We start from the raw sequence: 15,697 nt of genomic DNA on the forward strand, positions 1-15,697 counted from the left end.
CATTTCTCCACAGAAGATATACAGACTGCCAACAAACACATGAAAGGATGCTCAACATCACTACTCATTAGAGAAATGCAAATCAAAACTACAATGAGATATCATCTCACACCAGTCAGAATGGCCATCCTCAAAAAATCTAGAAACAATAAATGCTGGAGAGGGTGTGGAAAAAAGGGAACACTCTTGCACTGCTGGTGGGAATGTGAATTGGTACAGCCAGTATGGAGAACGGTATGGAGGTTCCTTAAAAAACTACAAATAGAACTACCGTATGACCCAGCAATCCCACTACTGGGCATATACCCTGAGAAAACCATAATTCAAAAAGAGACATGTACCAAAATGTTCATAGCAGCCCTATTTACAATAGCCCGGAGATGGAAACAGCCTAAGTGTCCATCATCAGATGAATGGGTAAAGAAGATGTGGCACATATATACAATGGAATATTACTCAGCCATAAAAAGAAATGAAATTGAGCTATTTGTAATGAGGTGGATGGACCTAGGGTCTGTCATACAGAGTGAAGTAAGTCAGAAAGAGAAAGACAAATACTGTATGCTGACACATATATATGGAATTTAAGAAAAAAAAATGTCATGAAGAACATAGGAGTAAGACAGGAATAAAGACACAGCCCTACCAGAGAATGGACTTGAGGATATGGGGAGGGGGAAGGGGAAGCTGTGACAAAGTGAAAGAGCGGCATGGACATATATACACTACCAAACGTAAGGTAGATAGCTAGTGGGAAGCAGCCGCATAGCACAGGGATATCAGCTCGGTGCTTTGTGACCGCCTGGAGGGGTGGGATAGGGAGGGAGGGTGGGAGGGAGACGCAAAAGGGAGAGGATATGGGAACATATGTATATGTATAACTGATTAAATTTGTTATAAAGCAAAAAAAAAAAAAAAAAAAACTTTTTCCACTGAAAAGCCAGGCTCTTTCCTTCTTCAAGGCCTTTATTCATACCTACTCTGTTCCCTCTCCTGGAGTGTAAAGAAGGTTCCTCCCTTGCTGCCCCTGTATCCCCATTTCTAGCTATTTCTTTCTCATCATTTAGTTATCTGCTTAACCATTACTTCCACCAGAATGCATTGCTTGGTTCTCTGAACAAGGTCAGTTCCATTAATTATACTCTCACAAAGCACCCTGCACTTCTGTATCACAATCCTCAGTGCATTTGTAAATACACAAAAGATAATAAATGACACAAGAGTAGGGAGCTTGTCTGTCTTGTTTACAATTGTATCCCTTAATCTTATCAAACACCATACTTGCCACAAGTGGGCCAACCAAGATATTGATAAATGTTTGCTGAATTAACACAGAAATGGTTCTGGTTTAGTTCTTGATTTGATAATGGCTCATAATTGTTGGAGAAACGCACATAAAACTCTGATTCAAGGCAGACTGTGATAGCTTTTTACAGGAAATAAGCATAAGGACTACTTGATTCTGTAAGGAAAAATAATCAATTCTGGAAGGGGAACAGATATATGAGGAAAGACCCACATAAAGGAAGGCTTCTTTCTGGTGCTGGAATATAAGGGACCATGGAGAGCTAGCAAGACTTCAACAAGTTAAGGGTAAGAAATATTTCAAGGAGGGGAAAAGTTCGGGCAAAGCCATTAGTAGAGCCAGGGTATATACAGAGACTAGTGAACAGACAGTTGTACCAGATGAGGGAGGTATACTGAAACGTAGAATGTGGCCACACTGTGAAAAAATTTCATTATCGAGATTAAACTCTCTCTCTCACAGACAACCATTGACGGTTTCATCATTGAAGAACAACTGTTAAACATGGCAAAAATTTGTTAACAGATTAGGGTGGGAATATAGAGACCAACTAGTAGGCTATTTCAATATTTCAGACAGAAGGGAGGAGAATAGAAGAGAAATATTCCTGCAGGAGAATGAAAGCACTGCTCAAAGAGGGAAAAGGTATGTCATTGACTAATTAGAAAACCAAATCAGAGAAAGGATAGGGGAAGTATAACAGATGACGGGTTCTATTTTGGAAACCCAAATTTTATGTCCTTACATGATGCTGAGAAGGTAGTTAAACATGGATCTAAGAAAGAGGATGCAAGTAAATTTTTAGAAATTATTAGGCCCAGGGAAATTTTAATTGATCCATAACCAATTAAACATTAATGCAAAGGCCTGACAAAGATATCTAAAGTTTTCCACAAACACTTTATATTATATTCTTAATATTTATATTTGTATTCTTAATATTTTTAAGAATTAAAAATACAAAAAATAATAAAAGGTCTTTTATAATTACTACCTTAATTTTCAATATACATACCTCGTGCCTAATTTTATTTTATACAGATGTTAGGAAAACTCCTCATATTTTTACCATAATTTCACCGCCTTTAAAACAGTTAATTTCCTACCATTGTTGGGATGGGAGGAACCCATTTATGCTGACTTTTTCTCTATTCAGTAGAAGAATAATATCTTTTCTGTGTTTAAAAGAATTCCAGTCTTTGTAATAGGCTCTGTGCAAAAATTTTAAATGACATACGGAAGTTTTAAAAGGTCATTCTACTTTCAAAACTGTTAACATCTGAAATTACGTCTGTCATCTATAATTATTAGGACAATATCCAAAGAATAATAAAATGCAACACTTACCTTTGCTGCACCTATTTGTTCTTTGCGAAATTTCTCAAGTGGCGCAATTAATACATCATTAGCGTTTTGAATCTGAAATCAAAAATGCAAATACATTAAATTCTGTATAATTCATGCAAACAATATTGAAATAAAGATGGCTCCTTTATTCCACTTATTTAAATAAACAGCTTTTCTTCTCCTTTGCTTCTATAAATGAAATAAAAATACCTCACATGTTATATAGTCTTTTTCTAGTTTATAATTAAGTTGTTTTCACAAATTATTTCACTTCATCCTAACAATAATGTGAATAATGTGAAAGCACGTACTCATGGTGAGATCTTAAATATTTAAATTTCATATTCTAAAATTTAACTATAAAATAGCACATCAGCTACTAAATTTTAAAATACCTTTAATTATACTGGTTTAATGTAGTCAGTTCAATCATCATTTTAAAACTGAGCCATATAAAAGCTCTTCCATCTTGCCACTAGAATGTTATAATTCTACAGCTGCAAAATAAAATAAGGCTTATTTTTCCCCTGTTTAATTAGATTCCTTACACTTGGGATTTGCCTGAATGTTCTCATTTCACACTGTTCACATTTCATTTCAATGAACAGTATTTTAGCCCAAAACTCCAAATTCGGTTTTATTTAAAGTTTAAAACAGATAAATCTTTAAATTGATCTGCAAGAATATGGTGAGGGGGTTCGAGATGGGGCGGGGGCAGTGACTGGATACGAGGAGACAGACATTTCTAAGGATAGCAGTATGCGGGAAGGAAATCATGATTTTTAAAAAATCCCTTTAGAAAGCATTAAAATTAAACATAGGATCTTAAATGTTCTCACCCCAAAAAGAAATGGTAACAATGTGACAAGATTGAGATATTAGCTAATGCCACCAGTGGTAATCATTTTACAATACATAAATGTATCAAATCAACATGTTGTACACTTTAAACTTACACAATATTTATGTGTCAATTATATCTCAATAAAGCTGAGGGGGAAAAGGTAGGCCCAGTTAACAAGATTATCATTCATTCTACCACTGTGATAATAACATGACTTATTACATAATTAGCAAATGTTAAGATGAAAGAAAAATCTATTTTTCAAATAGGTCACTATTTAAAAATAGGTTAAAGAGTATATAGGAGTTCCTTGTATTCTTCTTATAATTTTTCTGTAAGTTTGAAATTATATCAAAATTTTAAAATTTCAATAAAAAGGTTTTACTTTCACTTATTTTCACTAAACTGGTTATTCTCTAGTCAAATTATGGAATTTATTTCTTAAATTCCATAATCTAAACACACAAAGATAGTATACACAAAAATAAAAACTAAAGTAGTAATGCCTTCCATAATTCTGTCATTCTCCAATTTGCAGAAAAATGAGATGACCTCTTGAAAAGAGGACCTAAAATCCTCCATTGTGAAAACATATAAAGTAGATCAATAGTCAAATTTCTTCCCAAGACACTGAGGGCAACTGTAGATACCTCTGACATCCATTACCTACTTCCCATTTGTGAGCTCAAGACAGGCATCCCTCCAGATACACTGTGCAGGCATTGCATCTTACTACAGAGAGATGATTGGAAACAGTAGCAAAGTAGCTCACTTTAAATTCTCACTCTCTAAATCCCCTTTGCCCTCATGAAACTCCAAATACATTTAAACACACACATATATATTTCTCCAGATTTTACAGAGGTAATAAATAGCTGATTCTGCCTTTGAAGTTTGCATAAGGGGAAAGACAATGTCATAGACACTTTAGTGTACTTTGGAAAAATAGCAACAATAAAGGCTAACGGTCACTGAATGCTTACTTTATGCTGGAAACCAGCATGATCTAATGTATTTAAAGTTAATGAACTTAAACAGGGAGGTATGCCTCAAGTGGTGAAAACTCCAACAATGAGGGTGAATAACAAGATATGCAGCACAGCACTTAAGTATTTAAAATCAAGAATGCCTGAGTTTAAACCCAGTTCTATTGCTTATGAGCTGGTATTTAACCATTCTGAGCATCAGCTACATCACCTATCCAACAGCTTGGTTCTAAGGATGAAGATAATAAATGTAAAACACTTAGCTCAGTGCCTTACATCTAGTTAAGTATTAAAAGTTTAAGGCTTTTAATATGTCCAAATAACATAGATAATGTATCTCATTCTGTAATTATATACCTGATACACTTCTTTATCTTAATCTTCTGTGCTACCCTTTTGGTAGAAGTGCATCTATGTGTACAAAATGAGAAGGTATTTTCCCATGAAGGTCACAAAAGGCAGATGGCCTAGACTCTCCTACATTCAATCACTAAGTATTTATATATGTGCCAAGCACACTGCTGAGCTGTGCGGGGAAGGGAAAAAATAAGACATGGGTTAAACCTTCTAGAAAGTTGATGTCTACTTGTGAAGAGGGAAAAAATTATTCATCCAACAAGTATTTAATGCTCATAAAGCCCTGCTAAAATTTTCAGAAAAACTGAGACAAAACTGATTACATTGAGGATAGTTACATGATAAACTATGCAGAATTTCTCATAAATATGTCAGAATTTTGACAACAGGAAAGATCCATGAGAACTAAATAAGTCAAGGTAGTATTTGCATAGTGGATGTGAATTAGAAGCGGATATGAATTGGATACACCAAAGAGAAAAAATATCCTAGGAACAGGAAACACCAGGAAAAAGGCAAGGGGGGGTGGTAAAACTAAGCATGGAATGTGAGAAGGGGGAATGCAGTGCAGGAAAAGAAACTATTTATTACACGCTCATTAAGAGTCCATCCCAATTGTGAGTGAACTGACCAAGTTACAGGCCTTCAGTTAACTTTTTAAAAATGGGAATGGCACAATGAATATAAAGTATGTTGAACAGTTTTGGCACATAGCAGGTTCCATATGTTATTAACTAATAACACTATCTAACTGGGGAAAAGCATGTACATTATTAGTAGGAAACTTAACTGGAATAAGTATGGAAAGGATACCCATAATCTAGGCAAAGTAACCTGAACATGGAATCACTCCTGATTTCTAAAAAGAAGATTAATGTAAAAACTTGTTCTAAGAAGTAATATGTGGGATACTTTAAGAATGAAGATATAAAGACAAGATATGCGAGCTGAATGGCTGGGAGAAGAACACAAGTTTGAAGTGATAACTAGATCAGGTGGCTGCAGTGTTGACAGATGGGTAGAAGGGAACTGCAGAGGAAGGTGTTTAAAAAAAAAAATTAAAAGGACCCAGAAGGAGAGGAACCAAAGGTGACACTAAGTTTTCTGCCTCAGGCACTGGAACTATGGCACCACATTAAGAACTAGGATAAATGAGGTAGGGAGTGTGTTTGGTAGAGAAAGAATAAAGACAATGGATTTCACTTTGGACCTATTACGTCTGATGCCATGGGAAGACTCAAAAGAAATATTGCAGCAGAGTATTCCACCTCAAAATAGCAGAACTAATCAATATGAATAAAATGTTTTTTTATTGGGAAGGGAAAAATTAGAAAAGAGAGTGGATGCGGGGATTTCCCTGGTGGTGCAGTTGTTAAGATCCACCTGCCAATACAGGGGACATGGGTTCAAGCCCTGGTCTGGGAAGATCCCACATGCTGCGGAACAACTAAGTCCATGCGCCACAACTACTGAGCCTGTGCTCTAGAGCCTGCGAGTCACAACTACTGAGCCCGTGTGCTGCAACTACTGAAGTCCACATGCCTAGAGCCTGTGCTCCACAAGAGAAGCCATCACAATGAGAAGCCCATGAACCAAAATGAAGAGTAGCCCTCACTCACCGCAACTAGAGAAAACCCATGCACAGCAATGAAGACCCAACACAACCAAAAAAAAAAAAGAGAGAGAGAGAGAGAGAGAATGGATGCAGATCTGTATACTAAGACGGCATTCACATTCATATCCAATAGTTTAAATCTCTGCCACAACTCTTATGTGGCTGTTATGTAAGTATGACCTGGGAATAAAACAAAAGTTGAGGATATAAACTTGAACCAAATGTGATCATTAACAACCATGCAATGGGGCAAGTATTACTTCCCATCTCTATTTCTTCCATATTTCTTCATTTTTTTCTCTTGTTTTTGGACTTGCTCAATTTTTTTCTCTTTCTTCTCTCTACTCTCATTCTATTAATGTGAAATTGAAGGAATAAAACATAAATTCCAGAGGTACTAAACAGAAAAAAAAGAAGGGGGAGAAAAACATCCAACGGAGTGATAGAGATAACAAGAGAGAAGATTTGTTGAGTGTTTAATGTGTGCCAAGTACTATACTAAGCCCTTCACAATATTGAGATTAAAGCTAATTTTATGTGAGTAATGAAGTTCAAAACGTAAAAATCATCTGGAATATATTAAGAATACGAGTGTTAAAGTTAGACCCAGATCCATTTTGAATCTCGGCACCTAAACTGCTAAGACTTGATGTCTTCATCCCTATACCTTTTAAGGTTTTTATAAAAATCCAAGGGAAAATATATGTATTTTTAAAATAAAAAGCACAGATTTGGCATATGGCAGGCTTTCGATAAATGTTTGTTTCTTCACAGAATTCACAACGTCAATTATGTGTTCAGAACCTTCCTAAGCAGTCTGAGAATGTCCCAAGATGATTTAAAATGTAGTTATTCAAAAGGTAGAAATTGAAATCCAAATTAATTTAACAGAACAGAGACCCATTCAGAGTATCCATCTACAGTGGTAGATAACACAGGAACCTAAATTTTTCCATAAACCATAATAACATATGTGTGGTTTTACATCTGAAATATGATGCTTCTTTTGTATGCAGTCGATGGGCTGTTGTTCACATCATGTGAATCTAAATTCAACAGATCAAAATGGAAATGCCAACACTCAAAGGGTACAAAGTGGATTTACAACCCAATCTGGCTGCTTCTGACCCTCATCTTTGTCACCCCCCAGGGAACACATGCCTTTCATCCCTACACACTGGTCAATCACAGGAATGAAATGCTTCAAATCTGAAGTAATCCAAGTGTGAAGTAAAGAAGGTATCTAAATTTTTGTTAGTTACTGTTACTACTGCATAATAAAGGAAAATAACATACAGAATGCTAGAAAACCATAATTAAAAATGTGAATCTGGGGTACAACTCTGGTGAGTTAACTTTCACAAGGTTTAAAAAAGAATCCAGAGAAATGCAATTCTGGCTCACATGGAACTCTTTCTCCCCAGATTTACGCAAGAGGCTTGATAAAACTCCTTCCAGAAGGTAATTCTGGGGGGTGAGAGGGATGGGAATCAAGTCACAGAGTTCAGGAGATTCAGGCTTCCATAATATTTGTGGAATGTGTTACTTTGCATGACCTCACTAAGACGCTTTAGGAAAAATACAAAAGCAATTTTAATATTCTCACTAGATATTGATAATATAAATTCTTGAAAAAGGTCATATTTCAGTAATTAAGGCACAATTAACTATTATCTATTTTATAATTCTTAATCATTACCTAAACCTTGGGTTTAGACAACTTATTTTTATAGATATTGGTCCATTTTTAAATTCAAAAATAATTACCTGCTATTTCACTTATTTTTCACAGCAGAGAAGCAAATCTGATACTGGGTAAGACTTTACAATACTGCATTTACTGGGTAGACACACTTTAACTGTGGGTGTATTACATTAAACCAGGCATTTAAGCTTGCTGCTTCTTTTCTTTTGCTATTTCAAGCGGTTCTAATAAACAGCCACAAGGGAGTGCTCATAAATCGCTCACAAGTAATGGCTAGAAATGTTTTTATGTGGTTAGAAGAATGATTATCCAAACATGTTTGTTTTTTTTTCTCCAAGTATACATGAATTATTATTTTCTACAGACCATGAATTTTCAAGTGCTGTCCTATAGGAATTTCCAATGCTTGCTTTTCACTGCTGAGAACCTTACCATAACTTGTTTGTCCAAGGAAGTGAGTAGTGATGGAATAAAACAAATCTGAAAAGTAATTCTTCTTACACTTTTACTTTCTCTCCCCCCCCCCACACGTTTTGGTTAAACTTGAGTGTTGTTGGTACCAGTCACAGATCATCACAAATCAATGATTATAGTGTCCCACCAGGATGTAAGATTACAATTCTGTACCCCAAATTATCAAAGCTCTGAAAGACTCCAGGTTTTTTTTTTTCCAGTTAAGTTTAATTTTATTTTTTTTCTGCTTTATAACAAAGTGAATCAGTCATACATATACATATGTTCCCATATCCCCTCCCTTTTGCGTCTCCCTCCCACCCTTCCTATCCCACCCCTCCAGGCGGTCACAAAGCACCGAGCTGATCTCCCTGTGCTAGGCGGCTGCTTCCCACTAGCTATCTACCTTACGTTTGGTAGTGTATATATGTCCATGTCTCTCTTTCGCTTTGTCACAGCTTCCCCTTCCCCCTCCCCATATCCTCAAGTCCATTCTCTAGTAGGTCTGTGTCTTTATTCCTGTCTTACCCCTATGTTCTTCATGACATTTTTTTCCCCTTAAATTCCATATATATGTGTCAGCATACAGTATTTGTCTTTCTCTTTCTGACTTACTTCACTCTGTATGACAGACTCTAGGTCCATCAGCATTTTTTTTAATGGACCAAGAGAGAACATTTCCAGGTTTTGAAGAGAATATTTAATGATTTTCTGCAGTGCTATCAAAAGCAACTGTTTGAGAAGGCTACAACAGAACAAGTTATTTACAGAAATAAAACATGGATGATGTAGCTCACTGCAAAAACAATTTCCTGTTGAGATGCCTATTATAGCCAATCCACGCAAAGGGGAAAGATCACAAAGGAATGTAATAATGAGTAGAGTGAACACAATCAATATGGAAGACACCTATAAATAGTCTCTGAGGTAAGACTGGATCATTTTTCCATTGGTATTTGCAACTGGAAAATCAGATCAGAGTCCTAATTTGGGATTACAGGCAAGTATCTCTCCTCTGCCTGTTCCATTCCCCATCCTATTGCCCCCTCCTTTTAGATGAAGTGCTGGCAAGTGGTCTAGGGATAGCCCAAGGCTCACGCTGAGACTGGTCAAGTTAACTCTCCACTACCTCACAAGAGTCAGTCCTCTAAGTCAGCAAACCCACAGCTCTTCTAAACTAGAATTCAAAACCCAAATCTCACAGAAAGTGTGAAGGATAGACATGTGAACAAGACTTTCACATAATAAGTACTATGACATTAAAACTAAATGCATTTTACTTTATATCCTTTAATGTGAGCAGCAAAGTACTCTGAAAAACCATGTCTTCATCTTTAAAAAAAAATGTAAGGTTATCTGGGTACCACAGTAATCCATTTAATTCCTACTTGAACGTCACTTATTACTTCAATATTGGATGTTTTGATTCTCTCTATTAAGTCGGTGTTCCATTATGAATCCTCCTTCAATGGACCTCATCTATTTAGATCCAACTCACTTATATTTAATATTAGTTTCACCTTTACTTTTACCAGTAATAACACTTTTCTTATAGGAATATACTTAGGAAAAGAAATTTAACTTTTTGGAGAATGGTGCTATATGAATCCCATCTTTTATTTCAGAAAATAAGTAGAAGTACACTCTCCAGGAGAGTGCACGCATTTGTATTTAATTCTCGAATATTCCCATGAAAACTGTGCAATCTCAGTCAAGCTATTCAAACTCTCCGTGTCTGTTTCCCTTTCTACAGAATAAAGATGATAACATGCCTTTATCTCATAGCCTGTTTACAAAGATTTTTACATTCTATGTATAATGATCGTAAGAGCTTATTAATACAAAGTTGTACTTGCTTCCTACTAAATTCATTCTTTTTGAGTAGGTCAATTGTAATGCAATATCACTTTTTTAAATGACTTAGGATGTTGCTACTGGAGTTTTATATAAAAGAGTGAAATCGCACCAGCACATACTGGATGTCAAGGCTTCTTAAATGGAACACACCGTTTCCTAGGCCAAATAGCAAGCAGTCCTCCCTGCTTCTAGAACTTACGACTGTCCCGAATATAACTCAAAGTAAAGTTAACACCTCTGCCGTTGCGGAGTACTGGCTCCGGACGCGCAGGCTCAGCGTCCATGGCTCACGGGCCTTGCCGCTCTGCTGCATGTGGGATCCTCCCAGACCGGGGGATGAACCCGTGTCCCCTGCATCGGCAAGCGGACTCTCAACCACTGCGCCAGTAGGGAAGCCCTAACTCTTTTTTAATAAAACCATCTATACTCATAAGATGAGGGAGCAGAAGAGCATTTATCCAAGAAGAAACTGACCATTTTCATAGAATCTAGCTGAGAAAGGAGAGGAGAGGGGTAAATTGCAAAATTTCATACAACCCACTGTGATCTAATAATGTCATTAACTCTAGGTTGTACCAAATGGACTTCTCTGAATACTGAGTTGTTTGGACTAGAAAGGTAAGTTATTTTTCTTAGATTTTTTTGTCACTCTTAAACTACTTTTGCTTTATCTCTTCTTACCCAACAATCACTAGTGGGAGGTTAAACTAAGAATAATTTTACAGCATTCAAGCATTGTGGAAAACGTGTAAACAGCAGATCTAACCATAACATACTGCTTCCTCACGAACTTGTGTCTACTTATTGCCATCCTGATTACTACATTTGTAACTATAATAATGGAGGCTTAAAAAAAAAAAGGCAAAAAAGAAGGTCAAACTATATTTCAGCTGTAAATAACAAGATATGTGAAGGGTCAAATTAAAGCGGACATCTTGGGCTTCCCTGGTGGCGCAGTGGTTGAGAGTCCGCCTGCCGATGCAGGGAACACGGGTTCGTGCCCCGGTCCGGGAGGATCCCACGTGCCGCAGAGCGGCTGGGCCCGTGAGCCATGGCCGCTGAGCCTGCGCGTCCGGAGCCTGTGCTCCGCAACGGGAGAGGCCACAGCAGTGAGAGGCCCGCGTACCGCTAAAAAAAAAAAAAAAAAAGAAAGAAAAAGAAAGAAATTCTGCAACCTCAGTTGTTTCAACGTGTTAAATAATTGCTCCTCCTTCTGAAAAAACATCACGCAAAGAAACTGGTGAAGTTACTTCTACCAGTCCTCTACCTTTGGACGTTCTCAGGAAACCTCAGGATCTCCTGAACTTGCACACCTCTGGTGGCACTGCTATTAGATTCCAGTGATGCCCTTATGGTTGTTAACCCTATAGGAGCTGGCCAAAGATGTTCCTGTAACACAGCTGTCCCATGTATATCAGTGTCCTTGTGCTGATGGGAATATAGTCCCTCCCCTCTCCCCCACTTTAAAAATCAGAAACCCTGTATATCCTGAGCTGAGACAACTATAGCCACAATGAAGATTTTTTTCTTCCAGGTTTATCCCCGAGCTTAGAAGGGTCAAAGTGGCTTTATGTGTGAGGGCAGGGGGAGGGAGCCTCAACAAATTGATAATTCATGTAATTCAGTGTTTATCACCTCCTCCTCTTTTAATACTGCTTCTTCTTGCTAATTTTCCTCTACCCTTCTCAGTATTCACTACTAAAAATATCCTTGGAGAGAGAAATTAGAATCATGCATCTTTTGAAAATTCTTCATTTGTGAATTTAAGCAAACTTCTAAGAGTCTTTACAAGTTTATAAAAGATGGAAATTCATTAAATAAATTCACCGTCACAGTTAATTTACAGCAATTATGCTTTAGTAGCTAGAGGTTAATGTATTTTAATCATAATCGCTCAGTATTTACGTAATAGCATATTGCTAAAGCCTTAAGGACGATTTAAGATATCCCAGTGTATATACAATTTCTTAAATTTCTTATTGCAGCTTTGCAATAACAGGAGGGCTGGAAGACAAAGGAGGAGGGGAGTGAGGAGAGAAGGGAGGAAGGAGTTTGAAGCAGGATAAAGATGCATATAAACAAAGCCAAGACTGACCTAACCGAAACAAGGAGTGATTGAGAAAGATTAGGACCTTGGGCTGTGGGCCAGTGCTGTGCTGGAGCGAGCGCATGGGGCAGGCTCACAGTGGCTCCTGGGATCCATTACGTGGCATCTCTTCCCAACCTGCATTCAGCAACTTGGGCCAAAATCATCTGAGGTGAAGATTTCTACACCATGGAAATCAGCAAGCATTACAAATCAGGGTTTTTTATACACATGTACACACACCCCTACCTGAGTGCTGGCAGTTAACTCTTTACCAGCACATCACAGCTTAGAGCTAAACATGTAGTGTGAAGGCACCAATACTGAACCATAAACAATGACAAAGAGTGCTAACTATATAAGATTCCTTTTATCTACTTATTAAAGCATCTCTTTAAAACATGTAAATGTGGGCTTATAAGATTTCCAAATTAGTATGTCTTTCTCAATACCTAAAAGATTGAACTCATTTGTACTTCTTTACACTTAAACTTACTTTTACACAAAGCAAGGCTTTTGCATTTCCTGGCTTCCACAGCAACACCTTGAACAAACTTCTACTATAACAATGATGACAAATAGTTTACACTTCCCAAGTTTCTCTGAGTGTCAGTAGGTTTCTGTAGTGCTGGCTTGAGAAGATTCTGAAGCTGAACCTGGGCAGTGAAGGGTGATCACAAAATGCTGGCTATAAACATCTCCTGCTAACAAGAGTGGCAGTACTCATGCTGCAGGTTGTTTATATATCTATCTGTCCAGCCCTGTAAAGGTAGAGATAATGTCTTATTGATTTTTTAATAGTCATGGCCCAGCAAAGTGCTTTGACATAGTGGAAACTCAACATACTACTGCTAAATTGATGAATAAAGTTATTTCTGGTAACGTAATTGGTACCTGCAATGAGTTGCTGTAACAAATACTGTTCCTCATACTATTACTAAGGATGACAACCTACCTATAGGAAACTAAATATTTTTGAAAATAAGAAAAGTATTTCTGTAAAATGTACTCTGATATATGCTGTGTAATATAGGTAGTAATCTATAACTATATGGGTAGCAATTTGAAGCTAAGCTCATCACTATTATCTTTAGAAAAAAATTCAGTCACGGAAAAACAAATAACTCTTAACTTACAATGACTTCTTATATTCACACAAGGTTCTTTACTTATAAATTAGTTTTGCAAAGAAAAAAAATGCAACACTGTACTTCAAGTCGAAACACCACAGAGGGCAGATTAGTATCATACAAACTGCCATAGTGGGCTAAAACGGAAAGAGCAGTAACTCCTCAAAAATAAGAGATACAGGGCTTCCCTGGTGGTGCAGCTGTTGAGAGTCCGCCTGCCGATGCAGGGGACACGGGTTCGTGCCCCGATCCGGGAGGATCCCACATGCCGCGGAGCGGCTGGGCCCGTGAGCCATGGCCGCTGAGCCTGCGCGTCCGGAGCCTGTGCTCCACAACGGGAGAGGCCACAACAGTGAGAGGCCCGCGTACCGCGAAAAAATAAAAATAAAAAGAGATGCAAATCACCTTCCAAATTCTTCCTACTCCTCCTTCCTTAAGGTTGGTTACACTTTTGTGATGAACTGAAAACTTGAGAAAGAAAACCATATGGCTCTGTTAAATTTTAGTTGGAAAACAGGACAGGGGTTTGAGCAGGGGAGTATGTTACAGAACACAGGCTGAAAGCATAGGGGAGAAAAGCAAACCGGTCACTCCCACCAGGTAAATGGGGAAATGGATTCTAGAGCACACACATAACAGTAATTCGTGAACACTTACCACGGGCCAAGGGAGTTCTCCTTCAGTCCTCCCAACAGCTCCATAAAAAAGTAAATACTATTTTTATTATTCCCACTTCATAGTTAAGGAAACTGAGACCCAAAGAGGATAAGTAACTCACCCAAGGTCACAAATGGCTGGTAGGTGGCAAGGCCACACCATGAACCCAAGCAGTCTGACTCTAGAGTTGGTATTTCTAACCACTCTACTATATATACCACATTATACATTCTCAGACAATAAGAATACACTGCAGGACCAAAATTAAGTCTTGCCCCCAAATAAAGTTACATGAAATATGAGTAAGGCTGTCATTAAAGAAAGGAAAAAAACAAACAAACAAAAAAGAGCTATAGTGTTAGAACAATGAGATAATTATTTTCCTATCTTCTAATCTCTAAACTCTGAAATGTAGATATATTATTTTCACTATTACAAATCTTTTTTGGAAAACGATAAACACTTTTTATTGCATCCCCAAACAGTTTCACTATTGTGCTGATGTCATATTTATGTGTGTGATAAAAGGTCAAGCTAAGTTGAATAATAATGATTTTCCTGGCTCATGAAATGCTAAGTTGTAATAATGTAACACTGAGGTAAGAATCAGCACAGACAGAGGGAAGATTAGGAAGAGATTTCTGCAATTATTAACTTAAAATAGGAGCATTTCCCCCACAGAATTCTATCCAACTAAAGTTTGGGAAATGAGAAAAAAGGGGTATTCTTTCAGAAACATAATCATAATAGTACTGCCTTTTCCTAGTTCACTTTCCCTGGTACAACACTTACTTGGGATGTCACATACTATCTTGATATAAATAAACACAGGAAATACTGTAATTGGGACTTGAACAGTTAAGAAAAAACAGCACCAGAAACTAATACACACACAGTATATCTTTCCTATAAACTACCCCTGTAGCAACTGCTTGAATGTGACTATTTTAAGGATCTCTGGGGGCTGGGGGAAGAGAAAATAATCTTCTGAAATAAATAATTCCTTAATTGAATAAAACAACAAATTTAATCACAGTGCTGTTAAAAATAAAACCAGAAAAAAATGATTAAAAGAGAAAACTTCAGAGCTTTAATACAGAACTACAGAAGTCCATGAGTACCCAAAAGTTATCTAAGTCCTACAATTTAGCAAACAAGAGATATGATTTATTTTGCAAACATTTTCTTTTAAACTTTCCCAGGCATTTGAGCACAGGCTCTTAGTCATAGCTAAGAATTACTTCCCAAATAAGTTCCATATGTTATAACTCTCCTTCCTGGTCTTTTCCAAAGCCAGATCTGGTCATAAACTATGAGCTAGTTTACCACACTGTACAGCTGTCAAAAACTTTTC

General features: G+C 37.2%; 1 protein-coding gene across 3 annotated transcripts in view; it reads right to left on the reverse strand.

The window, feature by feature from the left end:
- The window catches only part of ARHGAP42 (Rho GTPase activating protein 42), a gene marked incomplete at both ends in the record, with an annotated part of 296,405 nt that overhangs the window by 131,969 nt on the left and 148,739 nt on the right, over positions 1 to 15,697 (reverse strand). For all 3 annotated transcript variants that reach the window (XM_079708720.1, XM_079708719.1, XM_079708718.1), the window contains one exon: positions 2,654 to 2,725. In XM_079708720.1, the coding sequence (XP_079564846.1) occupies positions 2,654 to 2,725 (72 nt within the window). The remainder of the gene's footprint in view (positions 1 to 2,653; positions 2,726 to 15,697) is intronic.

Source organism: Hyperoodon ampullatus, assembly GCF_949752795.1.
Source record: "Hyperoodon ampullatus genome assembly, chromosome: 7".
Taxonomy (NCBI): domain Eukaryota; kingdom Metazoa; phylum Chordata; class Mammalia; order Artiodactyla; family Ziphiidae; genus Hyperoodon; species Hyperoodon ampullatus.